The sequence below is a fragment of the Fusarium odoratissimum genome (genome assembly GCF_000260195.1).
Source record: "Fusarium odoratissimum NRRL 54006 unplaced genomic scaffold supercont1.64, whole genome shotgun sequence".
Classification (NCBI taxonomy): Eukaryota; Fungi; Ascomycota; class Sordariomycetes; order Hypocreales; family Nectriaceae; genus Fusarium; species Fusarium odoratissimum.
Window position 1 is genome coordinate 48,441 of NW_022158787.1, and position 20,954 is coordinate 69,394.

Sequence of the window (20,954 nt, forward strand, 5' to 3'; positions counted from 1 at the left end):
GGGACAATAGAATAACCCAGGGATAAACAGTGCCCAAAAAGGGCTAAGGCACTTAACAAACTTATATATTGTGTGGAGGATAAACATCATGACAGAGACTCATGCAAGACTTCGGGGTGACCCCGATGGAGCCAGTGACTGTGTGGGGAAATGTCGGGGAGACTCCCCGGCCAGCCAAGGTCTGGCAGCTCTTGAACAAAATTACACTTACGGTGCAGACAATTACCCGAGAAACGACCCTAACACTACCCCTTCTAACAGCCCCTTTAAGTTAGAACATCCCCCATTCGGCTCATCAAGATACCGTTGTACCGACGCTGCACCCCGCGCAACCGCATCCTTCCAAGTCTCAGGCAGCGTCACACTCTGCACAAGGCGAAAAGCCTCATCCTCTTTTGCGTGGCGCTGTGCCCTGTCAACTGCTGCCAAGATCAGCGCAGCGCTTGTCGCCACTCGAATGCCGTACCAAGTCCCCTGATGTCGATGCCCCGCGACTTGATCAAGTTTTAAGATGCAGAACCGTACACATTGCGATGCGTACGAGGTGATTATGCCATGTAGCGAAGCATCCATCTCGTCCGCCAACTGGTCCACGCAGAGTCTGACGAAAGGTCGTGAAACTAACTCGCAGAGGGATATGTATCTATGCCGCAGAATAAAGACCATGGGATCGGCAACAGCGTCCGCCGTGTACCCTTGAGGAGTGTCGAAGTGGAAGATCGGCGGGAGTGATGAGTACCAGTCTGATATCTGTGACTGCATCAATTCAGCCTGAGAAATCATCCGGTGCACGTGCTTCTCGTTTGGAAACTCGGGCGCTTCCGAGTTCATCTGCACAAGTCGATTTATCACGTGTCGTGCGGCAATCTCGCTAAGGTAGTAATACCAACTCCGCTCCTTATCGCTCGCGTCAGGATGTGAGCCGAAATCTGGAGGTTGGGGAAACGCGAGGGGCAGATAGGCGTTGTCGAGGATCGGTGGAGTCGGCAGTGGGAGTTCTAGTCTTAGCTCACATTCAGACTTCCAGATGGTGAAGCACAGAGCTTGCATGAGGGTGAACTCGTTGGAGCATCCTTGGTCTTCAGTATGACCAGACAGTTCCCCGTGTGTTAAGCTGAGGGTATGCCAGGCTGCACCGGCTAGATTGAAGTGCTTCCAGGCTTCGAGGGGCTCTAGACGGTGCATGTACCATATCCCCGCCAGGCATAAGCATTGAACAGCCTGCACGGTGTTCTGAGCCGATGCATAGCCAAGTCGCTTTACAGCCACGCTCCAAAACTGCATTGATAGTTCTATCTCGGCCTTCTTTTCAGCCGTTACCTCAGGACTGCTGGACATCTCGGTATGAGAGTCTGTTATGGCCGCATTGGCACATACCAAAGCCACGAGACAGGCACCAGTAGACCAGTCGAACCCATGCTCAGCGACGTGTATCATCATATGATGCAGTTCATCAAGATCTATGATGGGATTCTTGGTGTGGAGAGCTTCAATATACTGGGCCTCGAGCCACGCGAGCTGAGGATAGCTTGTGTCTGGAACAGGGTAATTGCCCAGGCTTGGGGGAGTGCTCTGGGCGAATAAGCAAGAAGCTGGCCGATCTGCGGCGAATATCTTCCAGCTAAGTATCGACTCGACACCCTGTGGTCGTATTGTGACATTCTGCGGTACAGCCCAATTGTCAAGAGTCGGCTGACGCACCGACGATGACAAAGATTCGACTGTCTGTGCAGGCGATTGCTGCGGGGAGTGCTGGTTCTCGACTATTTTGGTCAAGTGGTGAATAGCCTGTAGGATTTCCGCTCCCGTAACCGAGCTACTTTGCACATTAGGTTAGTCAGATCAAGCAAAAGAAAACCTTGAGTAAAGCACGCATCATACCTTGGATCCTCATCTGCTGGATAGACGCAGGTCAAACGGCGCTTGAGGCAGAAGCCGCACGTTGGCCGCCGATTGTCGCATCTGGTTTTTCGGGTGCGGCATTTCTGGCATGCAGTGACACCCCGGGATTTGGGGAACGGTGCCTGAGCTACCCCAGACGAAAGACCGTCTGCCATTGTCTGCAAGTGATGGAGATGTCGATAGTGGAGATGGACAAACAGTGTTGAATCCAAGTGTCGGGGAGGGCCGATGGACATGATTTATTATTATGATCCCAGGGCTAGAGACTTTTCGGAGTGGGGCCCCGATACGACCATTACAGTGGAGTTACAGGCCAGTTACAGGCAGCGTTGGGTTAGTGAATCTAGACCTTTCAACGACTGTGGAGGATTTCCGCATGGGTAGTGAGTGTCAAATCACTCTCCCCGCAACTGAACTGTATTTTACCTAATTTAGCTTGGATTAGATCTGGGGACTGCAACATTGACCAATCCCCAGATTCTCGGACAGCCCATCCCAACCCCATGGGGGTCATGGTGATCCAATCATCATCTCACGCTCTGCGTCAAACTCTGCTCACTCACGAGGCAGCTTGAGTGTTGTGCTAACAACAACAAGAGCATCCCATCAACAATGCTTCGTGACTGACTGATTATAAGTATGCTCTGGCCGGCTTCCAACATTCGACCATTACAACAGACCAGCACACGCATCTCTACCTACTCCATCTCAATTGCATCACCATACTAATCATGGGCTGTTTCAACAAAAACAAAGAGAGAAAGGATACCGCAGAGAATACTGTCGGACCTGAGCTCTTAAAGGTACCATTTCATTACCTCCACCCGTCTTGCTTCTCCAACATGGCAAGTGCTGACTGGCTTAAGGTTCTTCCCCAGACAGAGCTTCCTTGGTATCGGACAAAGCATCTCGTTCTTCTTAACCTGATGCTTCTTGTCCCCTTGCTCAGCTCCTCGGCTGTAGGCTACGATGGTCAGTCTTTGCCCACTTATCTCATAACCATGCATCAACTCACAAGGCATTCATGGCAGGATCTATGATGAACGGTCTCCAGACACTCCCGCAATGGCGAAACTTCTTCAACATCCCTCCTCCCCCTCTCCTCGGCGCTATTAACGCAGTCTACCCCGTTTGCAAGATTCTCGGCTTGGTGCCAGCAAGTACCATCTCAGATAAATTTGGACGAAAGGTGCCCATCTACATTGGCCTTGTGTCGCTTGTAATCGGGCCGGCTATTCAAGCAGCGTCGATCAATCTTCCCATGTTCATCGTGTCGAGAGGTCTCATAGGCTTCGCTACAGTCTTTCCTCAGGTCGCATGCCCGATTCTCGTTTCCGAGCTGTCCTACCCTACCCACCGGGGCAAGATGACTGCGTTGTACAATACCTTCTTCTACTTTGGTGCTATTGCGGCCGCGTGGATCACCTATGGAACTTTCAAGATGCAGTCCACCTGGGCTTGGCGATGTCCCTCAGCTCTGCAGGCAGCTATTCCGTTTCTTCAGCTCATGTTTATCTATTGGGTTCCCGAGTCTCCTCGGTAAGTACCAGCACATCCCGGAACCATCTGTATGTTACTGACAGATTATGCGTTCCAGATGGCTCATTGCGAACGGTAAAAAAGACCAAGCCATCGCGATCCTCACCAAGCTACATGCAGGCGGACAAGAAAACTCTCCACTTGTAGAGTTCGAAATCACCGAAATCGAGAATGCCCTGGCGCTCGAGCGAAGCCAAGAGTCATCAGCATCGTGGGTAACGCTCGTCAAAACGGCTCCTATGCGCAGACGTACCCTCATTGCAGCTATCCTGGGCTTTTTCAGCCAGTGGAACGGTATCGGCGTTGTCACATATTATTTGTCTCTGGTTCTCAACACCATCGGGATCACGGCCGCCAAAGACCAGGTTCTGATCAACGGCCTACTTCAGCTCTTCAACTTCGCCGCGGCTGTGTTTGCTGGTGCTCTGATGGTTGACAGGTTTGGACGGCGAAGGCTCTTCCTAGTTGCTACATCAGGGCTTTGCCTCAGCTACGTAGCTTGGACAGCACTCACGAGCTATTTCATCAGGAACCACGATGAAGCAGCGGGTCGAGCTGTGGTAGCATTCATCTTCATCGCTTTCTTCTTCTATGATGTGGCTTGGACACCACTTCCTCAAGCATACACCATCGAGATCTTCCCTTTCCTGACTCGCAGCCGAGGTTTGACCACTGCACTCACGTCTTCGTACATTGGCCTCATTAGCGCTCAACTGATTAACCCTGTTGGCTTGGCTGCTCTTGGTTGGAGGTATTATATCGTTTTCTGCTGCATCCTGGCTTGTCTTGTTGTGGTTATCTATTTCTTGTTCCCTGAGACTAAGGGCCGCAGCCTAGAACAGATTACGGAGCTTTTTGAGGGCAGAAGTGTTAGTGTGGATGCTGAGGAGATTATCAGCAAAGGAAAGGTTGGGGTTGTGTATGAGATTGAGACGCCAAACAAGGTCTAGGATGCAAAGTTTAAGGAGCTTTATTTACCTCTGTGTAGGCTTTGACATTTGGCTGAAGAAGATGTAGCTTATAGTAGTAATTAATGTTTCCTTGGGGGAGATAACCTTACTAGGCATTCTAGGCATTCTACCTCTCGCCGGATGGACTTTCGAGTCGCAGACCGAGCTCGCCATCTTCGTTCTGCTTGACCTACTTACGTGAAAGTCACTAGTGCCTCGCTTATGAGCGCCATGCTATGCTGTGCTGTGTTTAACATGGCGCAATTGTATTCAGCTCTCACGCAACAAGATCATGAACTTAAAAGCGGGGTCAGCTCCCTGATGAGGTTTTTCGACTTCAAGTCATCCCATCTAGACTCTAGATAAAGAATATTCAGGTGACAGCTCCAACAACCATCATAATATCAATTACAAGAATTCAATTGAGTTAACCAATTGCAGCATTTGGCATTCAATTCGCAGTCCAATATGATTCAGACTCGTCTTGTTTCAATTTCAACATCGCGAGCTTTCATCAACTCGCAGCGCTCTTCGAAATTGAGCCTCAGTCTACGACGCTTCTCCACTTCTCCGTCTCATCTCCAGCGCCTACCAGTCCAGATCTCCGGCCAAGGAAGCGGCACCATCCAAACCATCTCTGTCAAAGACAAGCCGTACACATTCTCAACCGACACCTACAAGGTCATCGGCGGCCAGGACTCGCACCCCTCGCCCGTTGCCTACGCACTCGCCAGTCTCAGCTCGTGCAACCAGGTCACGGGCGCACTCGTGGCCAAGGATCACGGGCTCACGCTGGGCAAATGGCGCGTCTCAGTCGAGGGCCAGCTCCCCACTGCGGTGCTGGTTGGCGGTGAGCAGGGCAATCCGAACTGGGAGAGCGTGGACTTGGAGGTGTATGTACAGACCAGTGCAAACGATGCTGCGTTTGAACATTTTGTTGCAGAGGTTGAACGGAGATGCCCTATCACGCAGCTTTTTAAACGCAGTGGTGTGGCGTATAAGAGCAAGTGGATTAAGGAGCCGCTCTGAGAGCCAACTTGCGCTGTTTGTATCCTGAAACCTTCTTCACGAAGAGCGAGGGAAGAAGTTCAGGGAGGAAGCAGAGTATAAGTTAGATAGAAGCCATACACTGAGGGGCACAGCAGGCCATGGGGCCGTGAGATACGCATAGAGACAACAGACCCCTCAGGGTATATCCCAATGATATAGGATTAATATGCCGGTGTGGATCAAATGGATCGATTACACGTGATATCTGACAATGTCAAAGCCATCGCTGTTGCGCTTTGCCTCGGTGCAAGACGGCAGCCCGCGCGCCTACCGCCTACGCATAGAATTCACGAGTTATTACACCAATGAGTGTTTAAATGCCAACTCATCGCACGTTACAATACGTATCATCTTTCGGTAATCATCATCAATTTCCTTAATCTTGTCCTTGCCAATCCTCTCAATCCAAATTTACCAGAGTCATATGAAATCCCTTGCTAGTCCGCTCTTTCAATTACCGGCCCCACAATGCCGAGCCTTCACCCACATCACGGCGTTTATATCAAACTGCCGCGCAATTAGGCCGCGTCTTTTTGGCCAAACAGACGCAAAGATCTTCACGGCAATAGTACTTAGACCACAATATGTAGTAGCCGTAGTGGACTGAATCGGGAACCCTAGCTGTCTTGGCAGAATAAATACCCCATTGATTCCATAGAGTATTCCCCATCATTCCTCACAGTTTCAGAGTCAGCTCAAATGTTGCCAAGAATTCTATTCCCGCTTCTCGCCGCCTCGGCTGTTGCTGAAGTACATTACCTGTTTTCTGGCTTCTTTTCTGGATCTACAATTGCCGGCATTGAGTTCGATGATGAAGCCCATTCCTTGAGCTTGGTGAAGAACATCTCCTCCGCATCCGATGACGGGTCGAAGTGGATAGCACTCGATGTAGGTGTTACTCAGACAGCATATATATCCCGGATCTAATCACAGGTTGTAGGCGCGCAAGCAAAATTTATACGTTGGCACCACTGGTTACTTCCAAAGCTACAAGGTAACAAAGAATCTGGGGTTGACCTATAAGAGCAACGTCAGCTTATCCTCGGATTGTAAGCGGCCCTTCATGATAGCTATGTATCAATTACTCTTCTGACCACTTTTATGCAGGCAAAAACGCAAACTTCATCACCGCATCATCCAAGTCTCCCTTCGCAGTATTCGGCACACCCTACGGAGGCGGTTGTCCAACAATCGCCATATCCGTCGATAAGACTGGCACTCTCCAGAAGAGCTTCGCAAATGCGACTTACAACACTAAAGGCGGTGTTCACGGAACCGCGCTGAGCCCCAAGAATGACTTCCTGTACTCTGCCGATGACATGGGAAATGCAGTCTGGGTTCACTCTTACGATCGCGAAAGCGGCAAAGTTGAAGAGGTGCAGTATCTTGCTGCCGAGGAAGGATCTAATCCAAGACACTTGATGGTGCATCCCAATGGTAAATGGGTGTATGTCGTTTACGAGGAGGCGAATTCCGTTGCGGCATATAAGCGGAATGCGAAGTCGGGAAAACTCGAGTTTCGCAACGAGACATACAGTCTGCTTCCTTCCGGTAGGACTTTGACGCTTTCCCCATCTGCCAGTATGAACTAATTATTTCCTTAGGATTCACCAACTCTTCTTCTTATTGGGCTGACGAGGTACTGCTTTCTACGCCTGGCGAAGGATCATCCCCCAAATACCTGCTTGCTGCCACGAGGTCTCGTAAGACTGGAGTTCCTGGATATGTCTCTGCATTCAGTCTTGATGCCAAGACTGGAGGAATCAAAGAGCAGCTGTTCCTGCAAGAAACCACTAACAGCGGAGGATCTGCAAATGCTGTATCGCCGGCTCCATTCAGTGAGGATTTCTTTGCAATCACTGATAGTGGTTCGAACTTTATTGAAGTTTGGAAGATCAACGAAAAGAGCGCGTCGGCAGTTGCTCACCTTGATCTTGAGAATGGGCCGGCTAACGCTGTATGGTATAATTAAGCGGGAAGGAGATATAGATCTGATGCTGAACGGATTGCTGTTCTCAGTTGGGACTCATTTCATAGCTAGCGCAGACCAATCCTGCTTAATCTTCTTTCAGCCAGCCTTAAAATCCTTGATAGAACAGCTGAAAATATCTGTCTTACTCTTTAGCTACTGATAAAATTTCGTTGCGAAATGTCTCTCAATTCAGCTAAGCCCCCGCATAATCATTGGAATGTATCACATCTAGGTTCAGGGGATTGACTGGGGAATAAGCACTGGTAATTCAGCTAGGTCCTCCCTCGCTTAATAGTGGCTTGCTGAAATTCCCGAGGCACGAGCTGAGCGACTGAACAGAGCGTGATAGCATATCTCCTATCACCTTTTCCTCTCTTTAAGGTGTGAAGCTGAATCAAGTGGCTACAACGGAGCTCATGTGCTGGGTCTAGGCCGGAGCTGTTGAACGCCTCCACCTCTGTATTCGTCGATAATCTCCGGTGATGAATAAAGAGCTACAACAAGGGAGCCGAAGCTCTCAAACTGAGCACCAAAGAGGAAAAAAGGACATTTTCGCTGATCTTGGATTCCTGATCACCGACGAAGCGACATCAACGCATGTCTGATGTACTTTTCTCGTGTCATGAAAGAAAAGAAATAATATGAAACCTTGAACATGAGTTAACTATAATATTTTACAGTTAAATCTTCTTTTATCTTAAAAGTTACCCTTTGAAATGCCATTGCTCACTTTGACAAACTCGCAATCCAGGCCGACTGGGAAATCACCAGAACCTAAAGAAAGAGTCGATGGTCCCCCTACCCGAAGCCCGCGTAGCTTTCCATCTCTATCATATGCATACAGAGAGACCCTGTTGCCAGCCAACTTCTTAGCCCGAAGTCCATGGATATAAGCATCTTCGGATGTAACAAGATTGGTATGGTCGTGGGTATAAAAGATAACGCCGATGCTGGCGGCCGAACGGTACTGGAGGTAACGGAGGTATCCCTTATCACCAATGGGCCAGCCCTGATTGAGTCGATCATCGCCGTTATAGCGCTAATAGCGTACTACCATTCCTTGTCCAGCATCAATAGCAGATATAAAGTACTTTGTTACACGACCCCTTCAGTCCTGGGGATGAAAGAGAGTTCCTTTCCATCAGCCAGTGCGAGTTTATACCAATTATCTGGACCAAATTTGATGTCCTGACCCTGGTTGTCTTTGAGGTTCTATTTCAGAGATGTCAGCCATGTCAGCAGACACCTTGACTAGTACTTACCGCCATAGTGAGTGCTTCTTAGACAATATTATATATAGGAGTATAGTAAGAATAGTAAATAAAGTGATTGTGAAACAATAAAAGGGACGGCTTAAGTTTTCCCTCTCTTTGGTACAGATGTAATGCTCTTAAGTACTTCCATTCATAGCTATATACATATTTTCCTGCCAGGTGCACCAGTCTTCTTGTGGCTGGCATTAGGCAGCTGAGCCAAGCTTTTCAAGGCTGTTCTGTTGACATAATTGGCCTTTAGAAAAATAGGATTTAATATTCTCAAGTTCTGATCCGCAGCTAAAATGCAGCCTGTAAGCAACCTTTTCAAGCGCCCATGTAACTAATGGAGAAATCCGAGCATTGTGAATAGAGCTGAACTTGATTGTTATGTCCAAAACCAGTCAGCAGTCAATTATAATATTACAATAACGACAGATGGAGAAGGGATCGACCACCGAAACAAGCTGGGGCAGCGTTCATGTCAGCATGCAAGTCTTGAAGGGACAGAAGACGACGTACTTATTCTTTGAGATGTAAAAGTCGAGCAATAATACTAGTTTTGGACTTGGTCTTCTTCTTGTTTTCGTTGCGATGTTGAGGGTTCCTTGAACGGTGATAACCTATAGCTTCTGAGTACGAAGGAAGTTGGTCCTCGGTAGTTTGACTTATTCGAGGTCCAGTGAAACCGCAGCCAACACAACGGCATTGGCCCCGAGACGATGATTGGGAGACTCGGGAAGTTTGTAAGTCCACGTATCGATCCATTTTCCTTTACCTCGATAAATGCCGACGGTGAATAATTATTTAAGTGATAGTTATTCATAGTTCAAGTTGTATAAGATGTTTGGCCATGTTAAAGTATTAAGTTAACGAACGGTAAGGCGGTGGAGCTCGGCGAAAGGTCCCTTGCTACTCCATACAACTTTCGCCGAAAGAGTGACGTAGCCAACTTCGCCGAAGCTAGGGTTGGAGTGCTGCTTTGACATGGGCCGGCAGTGAAAATACGTCAGACAGACCAGCGGCGAAATATCCATCGATACGCGCCAATGTTAGTAGTAACATTGGAGAGACTTTGCTCTGGTCCCTTACAATCTGACGCCAAGACATGAGCATCTCCCTTGATCTCAGTGCCGCTTCCTGCGTAGGCGATTGAATGAAGACAACCATTGCAAAACTTGACATCACGGCGAAACAAACATTTGACCCTGGTACCAGGTTAACGGACTTTTGAGACACGGAAACGGGGGCGGGTATCTATCACTCACAAGAATACCAAAACTCATGGAAACGAGCGGGAGAGAGGTTTTTGACGAGACTTGACAGGCTCGTAGCCCAGGCCAAGGAGGACTGATGAAGGTTCTGAGTAACTGCACCATGTGAGCCCGTACCATCGACGGTGCTTCTCAGTGGTAACTCGAGATGCGATAGATCTGGTAGATCCCAGCAAAGGTTCTCGATATCATGCGGCTGAAGCTCCATAAAGAGAGACGCTTCTGCAAGCTGCTGATCATCGACGATAAGCGGCGGTAAAGCTGATGGCACGATGGGTCGTAGGAGCGCTCTCCATACATATGTAACTAGTGTTGCGTGCGCCACGAGTATGGTTGCGGGATAAGATGCCTTGTCGTTGAGCATGCCATTGTTACTTGTTATTGTCGGTGACTCTGGGGCTAAGACTGAAGCACGCCATAAGCTCAACTGCTCAAAGATGGGCTGTGCTATTTGAATGGAGAGTGACAGGTTCTCAGAGAGCTTTTGTGAAGCTTTTAACGAACTGCAAGAAGCGTCAAAACAATGGTAACCTTGATATAGCCAGGCAAAAACACTTACTAGAAGGACGACTGTACCAAGCTTGCAATTGCCGACAGGCGGGACATATCGCGAAATGGTCGTGTCAGTTCAGCATGGATAACATCCGCAAAGGGAACACTGATCGGAACGCTGAAATCGGATTCCTCCAGCGGGGAGACGTCCCATTCATCCTCGGATATGTAGGGCGGTCTACCCATTAGAAGCGATAGCCACTTGTCCTCAGTATACAACGCCCACCAGAGCCGGGCGCGCAGTTGCTTCTCTTCAGTCGGAATGGCGCACATTCGAGTCTCGAGATGCAGGCCTAGATTATGAGCCATGCCTACAAGACTGCCCAGCCATGACCACTTGAACGCATCCGGCGCTGTGGAAAGCGGTTGGTGGTCCTGACCTATCCCGTGTAGATAGAAAAGGCCTGCTTGCAAGACACACAATTGAGGATGTCGGATTTCTACTTGCAGGCTTTCGTGGACGAGACGCCATACGGCTTCGAGAGGAAGTTGGTTGTGCATGTCGACGATGGAGAGATGATCATCGTTTCTAGCGAATGGTATTGCAAGGCCGTACATGGCGCCGAGCAAGTGACAAGGGACGTGATCAAATACACCGGGCGCGGGATATAAATCGCTAAGCACTTCTTGATTGAAGTACGTCGAAGATATAATCGGCATTACAGGGTAAACATGTTTGTAAAACCTGTTTCAATCGGTTAGTCTTCACCTTAGTAGCTATCATTACGCGGCGGCTTACAGCCTGATGAGCCTCAGGCCCCATGATACAGGTATGAGCTCGTTCAGCCTGGCTCTTAGTGATGCGTCTATTACATCCGTCTCGTCTTGTCTCACGATGAAGTGCACGGGAATCTTCTGTCTGTTAGGAACTCCACCAATGTTACGAAACTGCAGACCATAGAAGCTTCTGAGCCCATATTCATCGAACTGACAGTGGCGGAGCAACCAAGGGTCAGATTCAGAGGAAGCTCCCAGGAGAATGGATGTTTGCCCGTTGATGTCATCGAGGGACTTGGAGAACTGCAACTGAGTTGTCGTGGCCACACTGCCAAGGGTTGATGCTTGATGATACGGGACCTGGCTTTGGTGAGATAAAACGGGCGGAGTTGCTGCGAAGATGGTCGGTGCTTGAGAGGAAGCGTGTTGAGCTGGTATATGTCCCGTGTCGAAGGAGTTGTCAATATCAAATGTGTTATCATGGGAGGCATGATTGACAGCTGGTGAATGAGCGCTAGTGGACACAGATCGAGCTCTGTTCTGTCGTGTCGTACGTCTTGATCGACCTACAAAAGTACACGCAGTTTCTGTTTGCGCGCACCGCTGACACGGCGGTTTGTCATTCTCTATTTGACACCGAACCTTGCGGGCTCGACATTGGTCACAAGGCCGACGTCTGTTATGGAGTCGATAGGTGCGTGTGCCAGGTTCGTTATGAGCACCGCTGTCATCTACCTCGCTGTTATCCATCTCGAGACTTGAAGTTCGGCATATAGAATTAATGGGGCGGGTATTATGGCTCTTATACCAGACGTTTCAATTGCATGACTGGGAAAATTTTACAAGGTGACAGTGCTGAGTCACAGTCGACATTGCTGATGACGCAGTACGTTAGTGCCTTGCTTTGGGGCGGCCTATGCCAAGCCAGCCGCTACACCTCAAAGGTTTAGTGGCTTACTTGATCACTAACCTCAACACAGAAGCTCGTTTGCTGTACTACTTCAACACGAGCGAAACCTTTCAACTACAAGATGTAGCAGTTCATGGAGCTTTTAATAGTATTATGAATTGAACTTAGTACCAAATCCGAAGCAGCGTCTAAGCTAAGTGTGCTTTCGTAACTATCTAGTACAAGAACGATTGTCTCGTCAGAGGAAGAGAGCTCGCCGGCTCGGACCTGAGTTCCTTCCCATCGCAACTAACAACCTATGGAATGATTAGCCATTATTCGTCCATCAACATCCGTAAATATAGAGCTTACCAGAGTCTCAGGGTCTACCTCAACCTTTGGTGTAGCGCTGTTGTACTTGAGATCACACTTCTTTACCGTTCGGCAGTTCTTGACAACCTCAATCTGTTTCTTGAGGTTATATGAGTGAACGTCTCCGCCTTGTGCGATGCTTGCTTGGGATACAAACATGACGCTCGACTCGGGATGTAAGGCCTGAAGCTAGGTCAGAAATTCCTCAATCAATGATTGCAAAGCAGTACCTACTCCATACATCGGTCGGCCGATCAAAGGTTCGACATCTGCGACACTGCGAAAGGGTTAGCACTTAACCATGACGAGGGAAAGTAAAGTCTTACGCTCCATTGGGGTCACCCTACAAGGCATGTTAGTAATTCGTGCCAACGTCAAGATAGATAAACTTACCATTTGTGCATAGGTAATAAAGCCTTTCTTCAAAACCTGGAACGGCTTTGTTCCAAACTCAGCTGGGTCCCAGACCACCAGATCTGCCAGTTTCCCAGCCTCAACACTACCAACTGCATGGCTAATTCCTTGCGTAATCGCAGGATTGATGGTATACTTGCTGATGAACCGCTTGACGCGGAAGTTATCTGCACCAGTATCCTTGTCTTCATTCAACGGTCCGCGTTGAACCTTGTTCTTATGCGCTGCTTTCCAAGTGCACGTCAGCACCTCTGCTGATCGGCCCATGGCCTGAGAGTCCGATGACATGATGCTAATAGCCCCAATATCATGGAAAATATCCTCAGCTGAGATTGTCTCCTCCCTGATTCGGTTCTTCAGGAACGAGGCATCGTCGGGGTTATCCTTCGACAGGCGATGGCAGTTGGCAGCCATGTCGATGTGCTCGTCGATAGTGTTCGTCGTAAAAGGCATCGTGGGAGTCGTGCTGCTCGGGAGGACGTTGGGATACGCGACTAGTTTGATCACGTCTGGCGCATGGCCACCGCCTGCACCTTCAACATGGTACACGTGAATGCTACGCCCTTTAAAGATTGCTGCGGTGTGTTCGAGGAAGCCTGCTTCGTTGAGGCCGTCGGTGTGGATATGGCATTGAATGTCTTGCTCTTCGCAGACACTATAGCAGTCAGCATGGTTCTGGGGTACCATACGCTCATTGGTAGATGACTTACTTCAGGCAGTTGTCGATTGTTGAAGGTGTACAGCCAAAGTCCTCGTGCAGCTTCAGTGCGATAACGCCAGCTTTGATCTGATCGAGAAGACCGACAATTTCGGAGTCGCTGCCCTTTCCGACGAGGCCAAAGTTGAGGGGAAGTTGATCGCATGCTTGCATCATTTGTCGGATGTACTTCTTGCTAGCAGTGCCATTGACTGCTGTAGATGAGGTGCTGTTTATGTCAATACTAACAATGCAACCTGTGTTGAGGGGTTGAAACTTACCTTGGGCCAGTACCTCCTCCAAAGAGCGTCGTGATACCGGATGAGATGGCCTCAAATGCCTGTTGGGGGCAGATATTGTGGACATGAGTATCGATTCCACCAGCAGTGACAATCTTACCTCCAGCGTCAATGATGTCGGTGTTTGACCCAATAACCATGTTATCAGAGACACCATCCATCGTAGCTGGGTTACCAGCCTTTCCAATGCCGACAATGGCACCATCCTTGACGCCAATGTCGGCCTTGAAGATGCCTGTCCAATCAATGATAACAGCGTTGATAATAGCCAAGTCAAGACAGTCCGCGTCAGAGCATCCACTTGCAGCTCCCATCCCATCTCGAATAGTCTTGCCGCAACCCAATGTGCACTCATCGCCATAAGACGTATAATCTTTCTCGACTTTGACCCAGAGGTCAGTTGAGCCAAGACGGATAAGATCGCCTGTCGTGGGTCCGTATGCAGAAGCATACTTCTCCCTACTAATTGAGCAAGGCTTGACAGTCTGTTGTCCTGTTGACCCCTCAAGCGAGTGTCGATACCCGGCCTGTTGCAGTTGCTGTAAGATCTTCTGAACGTTGGTGGGATCGACAGGACCTTTAGCGTAGCCACTCCCGCCCTGGATGATCCTAGAACCTCCAACCTGAACGAGAGTCACTGTCTTCGGTTCATTCGGCTCAAAGCGCAGAAACTCTCCAGCCGGAAGATCGAGGTGATAGCCGTAGGCCTTTCCGCGGTCGAAGTCGAGATCGGGGTTTGTTTCCATGAAGTGAAAGTGAGAGCCGATCTGATAACCCACGTTAGTACGACAGAAGACGTATCTAGGCGTGTAATGACCTACATGAACTGCCCGAGTACCCTGGTTCGTGATGGTAAGTCTCACTCGGTTGCGGCTAGCATTGAGAACGATGTCTCCAGTGTCCGCCGGACGGATCGCGCCTGGCATCGCCAACGGATGGAAGTCGGCTTCATTAACAGGAGGAAACAGGTCCGAAGTAGGAATCGGAAGGAAGCTTCCATAAAGAGCCATCTTCAAGTCACCTTCATCAGTGCTGATCGGATTGTGGATAGTAATCAAATGAGTTCCCGTCTTGAAGGTTCCTTCGACCTGCATCTGCTTGAGCGTACCCGCGACAGAAGGATGGACATGCCGGCGTCCCAAAATGCCTTTTCCGAGTTTCATGAGATCAGCGACGGAGTAATCTTCGTTATGGATGATCTGATCACGTCAGTACCTTGCGAACAGCGCATTTGGGAGTGGAGCTTACTTCTTGGAAAACAGTAGCGATGAGAGCCTAATACTTGAGTTAGCCTATTCATTGTGGGTCACGACATGTCTCGACTTACACTAGATTCGAGATGGTTCAGCTTCTTTCCATGGGCCAGACGCCTCTGTGCAAGACGACCGGCCTGGGAAAAGAGAAGCTTCTCAACCTGCAGCCAAGATGTTAGTATCAACAATGCGCAGGGGTTGAGGAATATGTACCTCACGGGGCGTGTAGTGCATTTTGCAAGTTTCTTAGAGTGCAGGATAGCTGAGCAGTCTTTGTTTAGTGGGGTAAAGTTGAAACCGGTATCTTGAGCGCTTGGATGTTGATAAGGATTAGACAAGAGACCCCGGTCTTTATGATTATATAGTACATTTCCATTACAGTACAGATGAATCGATGATTCAATTGATGATTGTGGACTCGGCGAAATGAAGGCCATTCCTTGGAAACTTGACGCTGTCCCATGACAATTGTGGCGAGTGAGAGGTCGAGACTTTCGGCGAAATGGCGCCGAAAATGAGAAGAACACACTGCCCGTGATTTCGCCGTGGTTTAATGGGCCTCTCCACTGTGACAAGCTGAGTTAGCGGGTGCTTTGGTGGATAGGCCCCGCTGTTGAGCCTCTGGCCAGCTCCAACACAGTTTGGAGGAACAAGAACAACAAGTTCACGCGGCCGGGACAGTAATTTACCCAGAGTAATTAATATCCATTCTAAAACGAAATAATATCTAAAACAAAGCTAACTGCGACCGAAAGTCTTCAAGCAAAAAGACAAAGAAGAGAAGTAGGGGGTACACCATTCCAACCATTCTAATATTATCCTTCCATCCATTCTAGTCTCTCCGTTTTTTAAGACTCCGCCTTCTTGGTTGCCTTAGTCCTGAGTTTCATCATGAGATAGACAAGTCCATAGATACCAATCACAAATACAACAACAATGCCAGCATTCCTCCAACCGTAGTACTCTTCCTTGAGGTTCAATGTTCGAAGGAAGTCCTCACCAGAGGTGTACTGACAAACCTGGCAAGAGGCGGTGTCATCCGGGTTGAGGAGGTTGGTGGCCTTGCCCATACCACTCTGATAATCGGAAAGGTATTCGCCACAGGTGGTATTTGGCGGAGGGTCGAAGACGGCGAGTTCGTGGGGTTTGCAGTGGACGGGCTTGTCCCATGTTGTGAACATGAGGAGCGAGCTCATGAGGTAGTTGAAGGGGTCAATGTAGTACATCCTATGATTCACGTTAGGTGATGATGTTGGGATGTCATGAGAGAGTCTGTCACTTACCAGTATCGCCAGAATGATACAATCTGACTGTAAGGGATCATAACACCACAGAACGAGACAAGAGTTGTAATGACCAGAGGGTTGACGAGCGACGCAAAGACAGCGTTAGGAGTATACGCAGCAATCATCTGACCAATGCCAGTGTACAAGCCTTCATACATGACCTGCAGACATGTTAGGTTCAGTGCTCAAGATATAGCGGAATACGAAGAACTTACCACGACAAAGAAGACACTACCTGCATGTCCAGCCCCAGTCGGCAGCCCAGCAGTGAAGTACCAACAAACATAATACAACACCGCACAAACCAGCAAATACGGCACCTCCGAAACAATCAACCCAGTAACGAACGGCGCCCAGTGATACATCTTGCTCTTCTTCTCCCTCGCCTCATAAATATCCCTCCGATCAATAAACAGCGGCTGTAACTGTGCAATGATACCCGGCGCGATAAAGATAAAGTTGAACACGGTAAACAAGTTCTGCTGGAGGTCTGTCAGACTATCACCGATCATCCAGAACGTAAACCCGTTGAGGAGCGCGAGGCTGATGTGCATGGCGAATTTGTTGTCGACGTACTCTGTGTTTCGGAAGAGGGAGACGTTCATCCGGTGCGTTACGAGCTTGACTTGCGTCCACATCGATGCCGCAAATTCGTTGCCGTCGTCGTTGGTGCTTGATGGTTGAGATGCTGCTGCTGAGATCATGTGGTTCAGATCCTTGCTGAGTTGGTCATGTTCTGGCGACTCTAGCCAAACCCGGTTCCAGTCCGTGTCCTTGTACGGGCCATCCTCACCGGACACAACGTCGATCATGTGTTCAGCGGGATTAGCTTCAGGTGGACATGGGGCGCCATAACGGCCGAAATACTGCTTAATGGTAGCTGCGTTATCGCCAATATCGCCGAAATAAACAGTCTTTCCGCCTTTGGTAAGTAGCAACAGCGTATCGAACTGCGCAAACAACTGGGCAGATGGTTGATGAATCGTCACGAGAATAGCCTGTCCAGCAGCCGAGAGTTTTCGAAGGAAGCGCACCGTGTTGTAAGCGGCCTGCCCATCAAGTCCAGACGTCGGTTCATCGAGAAAGATGAGAATACTAGGCTTCGCAACCAACTCAACAGCAATAGTAAGGCGTTTTCGCTGTTCGATTGACAACCCATTTCCGGGACGACCGACAAGTGTATGTTCAAGATCGTTCAGCTCCAGGAGATCGACGATGGTATCGACGTAGCGCAACTTCTCTTCGGTGGGTACATCGCGAGACTGACGTAACAGGGCTGAGAATTCGAGAGCTTCGCGAACGGTTGCCAAGGGCTCGTGGATATCGAGTTGTTCGACATACCCAGCTGATCGTTGGAAGGACACGGGAATAGGTCGGCCGTCGACTAAGACTGATCCGTGGATTGATCCTTCGGTTTTGCGCTGGGCGAGGACGTCGAGAAGTGTTGTTTTGCCAGCTCCTGAAGAACCCATCAATGCGCCGAGCATGCCAGGTTTGACGTAACCCTGCACGTTATCGAGGAGGACACGGTCACCGTCTGACGTTTTGACGGTATAGGTCAAGTTCTTCCAGGTGAATATGCTCTTGTTGCGCATGAGGTTCGTGTCAACTTCACCATCAGAAGCTCCAGCTCCGTTCTCAGCACGTGTTTTCTCCGTTGGTGTCTCATTGTCCTTGGAGGGGAGAAGATGCTTAGACTTGTGCTGTTGTTCCCGAGGAATGAGGAGGCTGCGACTTCCCTCGCCAACTTGCTTCCATCGCGATGTGAAGAAGATGGTGAGACCAACGAATAAGATCCACCAGGCGCAGTTGATGCCGAAGTTGCGCCAGATGTGGCTGTGACTGAATGACATGCTCGAGAGGTAAGCGTCGCCCGTGACAAATGCAGCTCCGGGTTCAGCGCCTCCAACTCCAGAACACGCTTGTCCTCCATTGCTTCCGACATAACCGGGGCCGTTGGGAATGAGATACGGTCCGACACATGGAATCTCTTGGTCGTGAAACTCATTCCCAAGAAGAGCTTCAAAGCCGTAAGCCATGGGGTTGATCCAGAAGATCCAAGACAGCCAGGGATGCATCTCGGGCTTGATGATCATGTATCCCATGTAGACAAACAGCGCGACGATAGAAAGACCAGAGACCTTGGTAGCTGCATCAAAGGTTGGGAACGCAGCACCGATAAAGCGGAAGAAGGCCGTCATTGACAGAGCGGTAACGTAGTTGGTGACGAGGTACGTAAAGAAGGCACCAGCCGTGGTCTTGAGACCGACAAGGAAGTAAAGAACAAGACCAAACTGAATGACCTGAAACGCGAGGATGGGTAGATCAGCGACGACTTGGGCGATGCAGACAGCCGCAGGATCATATAGTGCAAAGGAGCGATGCTTCGCAAGGATAGGTCGTCCAGTAAAAGAATCCGTGACTTCCGACAACGCCAACAAGGCATTGTACAGAATCGAGAAGAACAAAGCACCGCCTTTGAGGAAGAGACCAGCCGAGTTATCCGGCGCAGAGTAAAACAACGATCCACCAAGGAACGCCTGGATGAGAGTCGCGCCCTGCTTCATGAAGAGCGTGGACTTGTCACCCCACATGATCTGATACTGCCTCGTAACAGCGGCTTGTATCTGCATGGCGAGGTTCGCGGTGACGGGGGAGGAGGCGGAGACGTAGCGCTGCTTCTCACGGGTTACCATCTCTTTGAAGATTGTTGTGTTCTGGGCTGCTTCGGTGCTGATGGGGTATGCCTGACATTCCTCGACCATGCGAGCTTTGATGGACGATCTGTCGTAAGCTGCGCGGACACCATCTGCGTCACGGGGAAAGGTATTCTCATACCCAGGCGCAACACGCCTCTCCGTCGGAACAGTGACTCCAGTCAGGAAATCTCCTCTATTCGAACCCGAATCCCTCACGAAGCCAAGATCTTCCATAAACGGAACAGCATCCTTCTGCGGGCCATAGAAGATCTGCTTCCCCTCATCAAGAACAAGAACCTTGTCAAAATGCTCGTAAATCCCATTGCCAGCCTGATACAGCGTGACAATAGTGGTCAGGCCCAGAATGTCCGTCATGGCGCGTATAGCCCTGACCCATTCTAACGCTGTGCTCGCATCGAGGCCGCGCGTAGAGTTATCCCAGCAAAACACACTGCCTCGCGTAGTAAGACACTCCACGATAGACACGCGTTTTCGCTCGCCGCCTGATACACCGCGGATGAAAGCATCGCCGACTTTTGTATGCTTTGTGTGGGATATGTTGACGGAGCGGAGGAGGAAGTCTTTGTAGAACTGGGCGTATTCTTCGCGGGTCTTTATCCCGAGGGGAAGATGGAAGGGGACTTTCATGCGCGCGGCGAAATCGACGGTTGCTTCGACTGTCAGGCTGGGGAAGAAGATCTCTTCTTCAGTGTTCATTATGATTTGGCCACGATAGGCCTTCGCTTCTTCAGCGGACATGTTACCGTAATGCACATCGCCAGAAACCTCCTCGTAACCACGACGATTATTCGCAAGAACACTCAAGAGCGTGGTACATCCACTCCCAGGCCGTCCAAGAACAAGCAACATCTCACCAGGCTTGACACAACCGTGCGAACCATCAATGATAGTCTTCATAGGCGCATCTTTAGCGCTCTGATGGAAAGGATAGAACTGGGAGACGACGTTTTCGTTAAAGGCTGCATCGCTGCCTATGCCTTTGACGGTGAGGTTCTGCCAGGTGACGCCGAGTTTGCGGGGTTTCTGGCCGATTTCTTCGTCGGCGTCGCGCATGGCTTGGAGTTCGGGGGCGAGATGCCATTGTGTTGTTGTGGTGGTCTTTTCGAGACGGGGTTTGTCGATTAAGGCTGGGGGAGGTTGGACTTCAGTGGCTGTGATGGAGCCGTCTTCGGTGGTGGAGGAATTGACACTCATTGTCACGGTTGAGAATTAAGAAAATGAAAGAATAGTAATTAGAGAGCAATACGGAATAGATTGAGTGGTAAAGAACGTAGAGGAACGAAAGGTGAGTGTGATATAATAGCGACAGAACCTCTTCATTTACACCAGCAACACTAACTCAACTCAAAGCGTCATTAACTTCACTGGCTAACTTCCAAAACCCTCCGGACTGAAGAATGGGTACTAACGATATTGATCAGCAATCGTAGCTGAAAACCCTGCGGAAACGCCATTCATTATCAGGAGCGAGGAGTCCGACCGTCTCCCTCACGGCATGTTCGAAAGCTAAGCCTCTTGGGGTCATACAAGCGAGTCCGAGGCTGAAATGCGAGATTGACGGACAAATGTGATCACGGCAGTTGTCCCTAACCGGAAGGGTTACCAAACGCTGCCGTGAGTGTTCACGTGTCGGAGAGTATACTAATCACCAATTACCCCAACCGGACTAGCTCCCTTTGAAGTGTGAAACCTTCCGCGGAGGGTTTTGTATATAGAGGTGTTCTCGCACCAAGACAGCGGACTTTGTTTCTGTCCTTCAATCCGATGTCCGTCCAATTTTCATCATTGTACCACTGTTTGCAGACAGAGCCCCGT

General features: G+C 49.6%; 8 protein-coding genes across 9 annotated transcripts; 3 read left to right on the forward strand and 5 right to left on the reverse strand.

The window, feature by feature from the left end:
• Nucleotides 1-69: 69 nt before the first annotated feature.
• On the reverse strand, nucleotides 70-2,096 carry FOIG_16031 (uncharacterized protein). Its single transcript, XM_031217451.1, has 2 exons — nucleotides 1,882-2,096; nucleotides 70-1,816 (listed from the first exon to the last, which is right to left on the reverse strand). The coding sequence occupies exons 1-2, from the start codon at nucleotides 2,055-2,057 to the stop codon at nucleotides 223-225; spliced, it is 1,770 nt and encodes a 589-aa protein (XP_031052826.1). The 5' UTR covers nucleotides 2,058-2,096; the 3' UTR covers nucleotides 70-222.
• Nucleotides 2,097-2,581: 485 nt separating this feature from the next.
• On the forward strand, nucleotides 2,582-4,391 carry FOIG_16032 (uncharacterized protein; the record flags this gene model as incomplete). The annotated part of the gene is made up of 4 exons (XM_031217452.1): nucleotides 2,582-2,705; nucleotides 2,769-2,874; nucleotides 2,934-3,441; nucleotides 3,500-4,391. The coding sequence occupies exons 1-4, from the start codon at nucleotides 2,634-2,636 to the stop codon at nucleotides 4,389-4,391; spliced, it is 1,578 nt and encodes a 525-aa protein (XP_031052827.1). The 5' UTR covers nucleotides 2,582-2,633.
• Nucleotides 4,392-4,721: 330 nt separating this feature from the next.
• Nucleotides 4,722-5,607, forward strand: FOIG_16033 (uncharacterized protein). 2 transcript variants are annotated; one of them, XM_031217454.1, is made up of 2 exons: nucleotides 4,722-4,768; nucleotides 4,833-5,607. In XM_031217454.1, exon 2 carries the CDS (start codon nucleotides 4,860-4,862, stop codon nucleotides 5,418-5,420), a length of 561 nt encoding a protein of 186 aa, XP_031052829.1. In that variant the 5' UTR covers nucleotides 4,722-4,768; nucleotides 4,833-4,859; the 3' UTR covers nucleotides 5,421-5,607. The 2 variants fall into 2 exon arrangements, with proteins under 2 accessions (XP_031052829.1, XP_031052828.1); XM_031217453.1 differs by having other exon boundaries at nucleotides 4,740-5,607.
• Nucleotides 5,608-6,140: 533 nt separating this feature from the next.
• Nucleotides 6,141-7,413, forward strand: FOIG_16034 (uncharacterized protein; the record flags this gene model as incomplete). The annotated part of the gene is made up of 4 exons (XM_031217455.1): nucleotides 6,141-6,329; nucleotides 6,382-6,490; nucleotides 6,549-6,992; nucleotides 7,046-7,413. 4 exons carry the CDS (start codon nucleotides 6,141-6,143, stop codon nucleotides 7,411-7,413), a joined length of 1,110 nt encoding a protein of 369 aa, XP_031052830.1.
• Nucleotides 7,414-8,110: 697 nt separating this feature from the next.
• Nucleotides 8,111-8,681, reverse strand: FOIG_16035 (uncharacterized protein; the record flags this gene model as incomplete). The annotated part of the gene is made up of 2 exons (XM_031217456.1): nucleotides 8,111-8,452; nucleotides 8,676-8,681. The coding sequence occupies 2 exons, from the start codon at nucleotides 8,679-8,681 to the stop codon at nucleotides 8,111-8,113; spliced, it is 348 nt and encodes a 115-aa protein (XP_031052831.1).
• A 1,245-nt stretch (nucleotides 8,682-9,926) lies between these two features.
• Nucleotides 9,927-11,959, reverse strand: FOIG_16036 (uncharacterized protein; the record flags this gene model as incomplete). Its single annotated transcript, XM_031217457.1, has 3 exons — nucleotides 9,927-10,443; nucleotides 10,500-11,177; nucleotides 11,232-11,959. The coding sequence occupies 3 exons, from the start codon at nucleotides 11,957-11,959 to the stop codon at nucleotides 9,927-9,929; spliced, it is 1,923 nt and encodes a 640-aa protein (XP_031052832.1).
• A 375-nt stretch (nucleotides 11,960-12,334) lies between these two features.
• Nucleotides 12,335-15,367, reverse strand: FOIG_16037 (urea amidohydrolase (urease) alpha subunit; the record flags this gene model as incomplete). The annotated part of the gene is made up of 11 exons (XM_031217458.1): nucleotides 12,335-12,415; nucleotides 12,471-12,653; nucleotides 12,705-12,747; nucleotides 12,797-12,813; nucleotides 12,864-13,539; nucleotides 13,595-13,810; nucleotides 13,863-14,647; nucleotides 14,702-15,079; nucleotides 15,129-15,155; nucleotides 15,208-15,294; nucleotides 15,347-15,367. The coding sequence occupies 11 exons, from the start codon at nucleotides 15,365-15,367 to the stop codon at nucleotides 12,335-12,337; spliced, it is 2,514 nt and encodes an 837-aa protein (XP_031052833.1).
• A 614-nt stretch (nucleotides 15,368-15,981) lies between these two features.
• On the reverse strand, nucleotides 15,982-20,333 carry FOIG_16038 (ATPase; the record flags this gene model as incomplete). Its single annotated transcript, XM_031217459.1, has 3 exons — nucleotides 15,982-16,360; nucleotides 16,417-16,580; nucleotides 16,635-20,333. 3 exons carry the CDS (start codon nucleotides 20,331-20,333, stop codon nucleotides 15,982-15,984), a joined length of 4,242 nt encoding a protein of 1,413 aa, XP_031052834.1.
• Nucleotides 20,334-20,954: the final 621 nt, after the last annotated feature.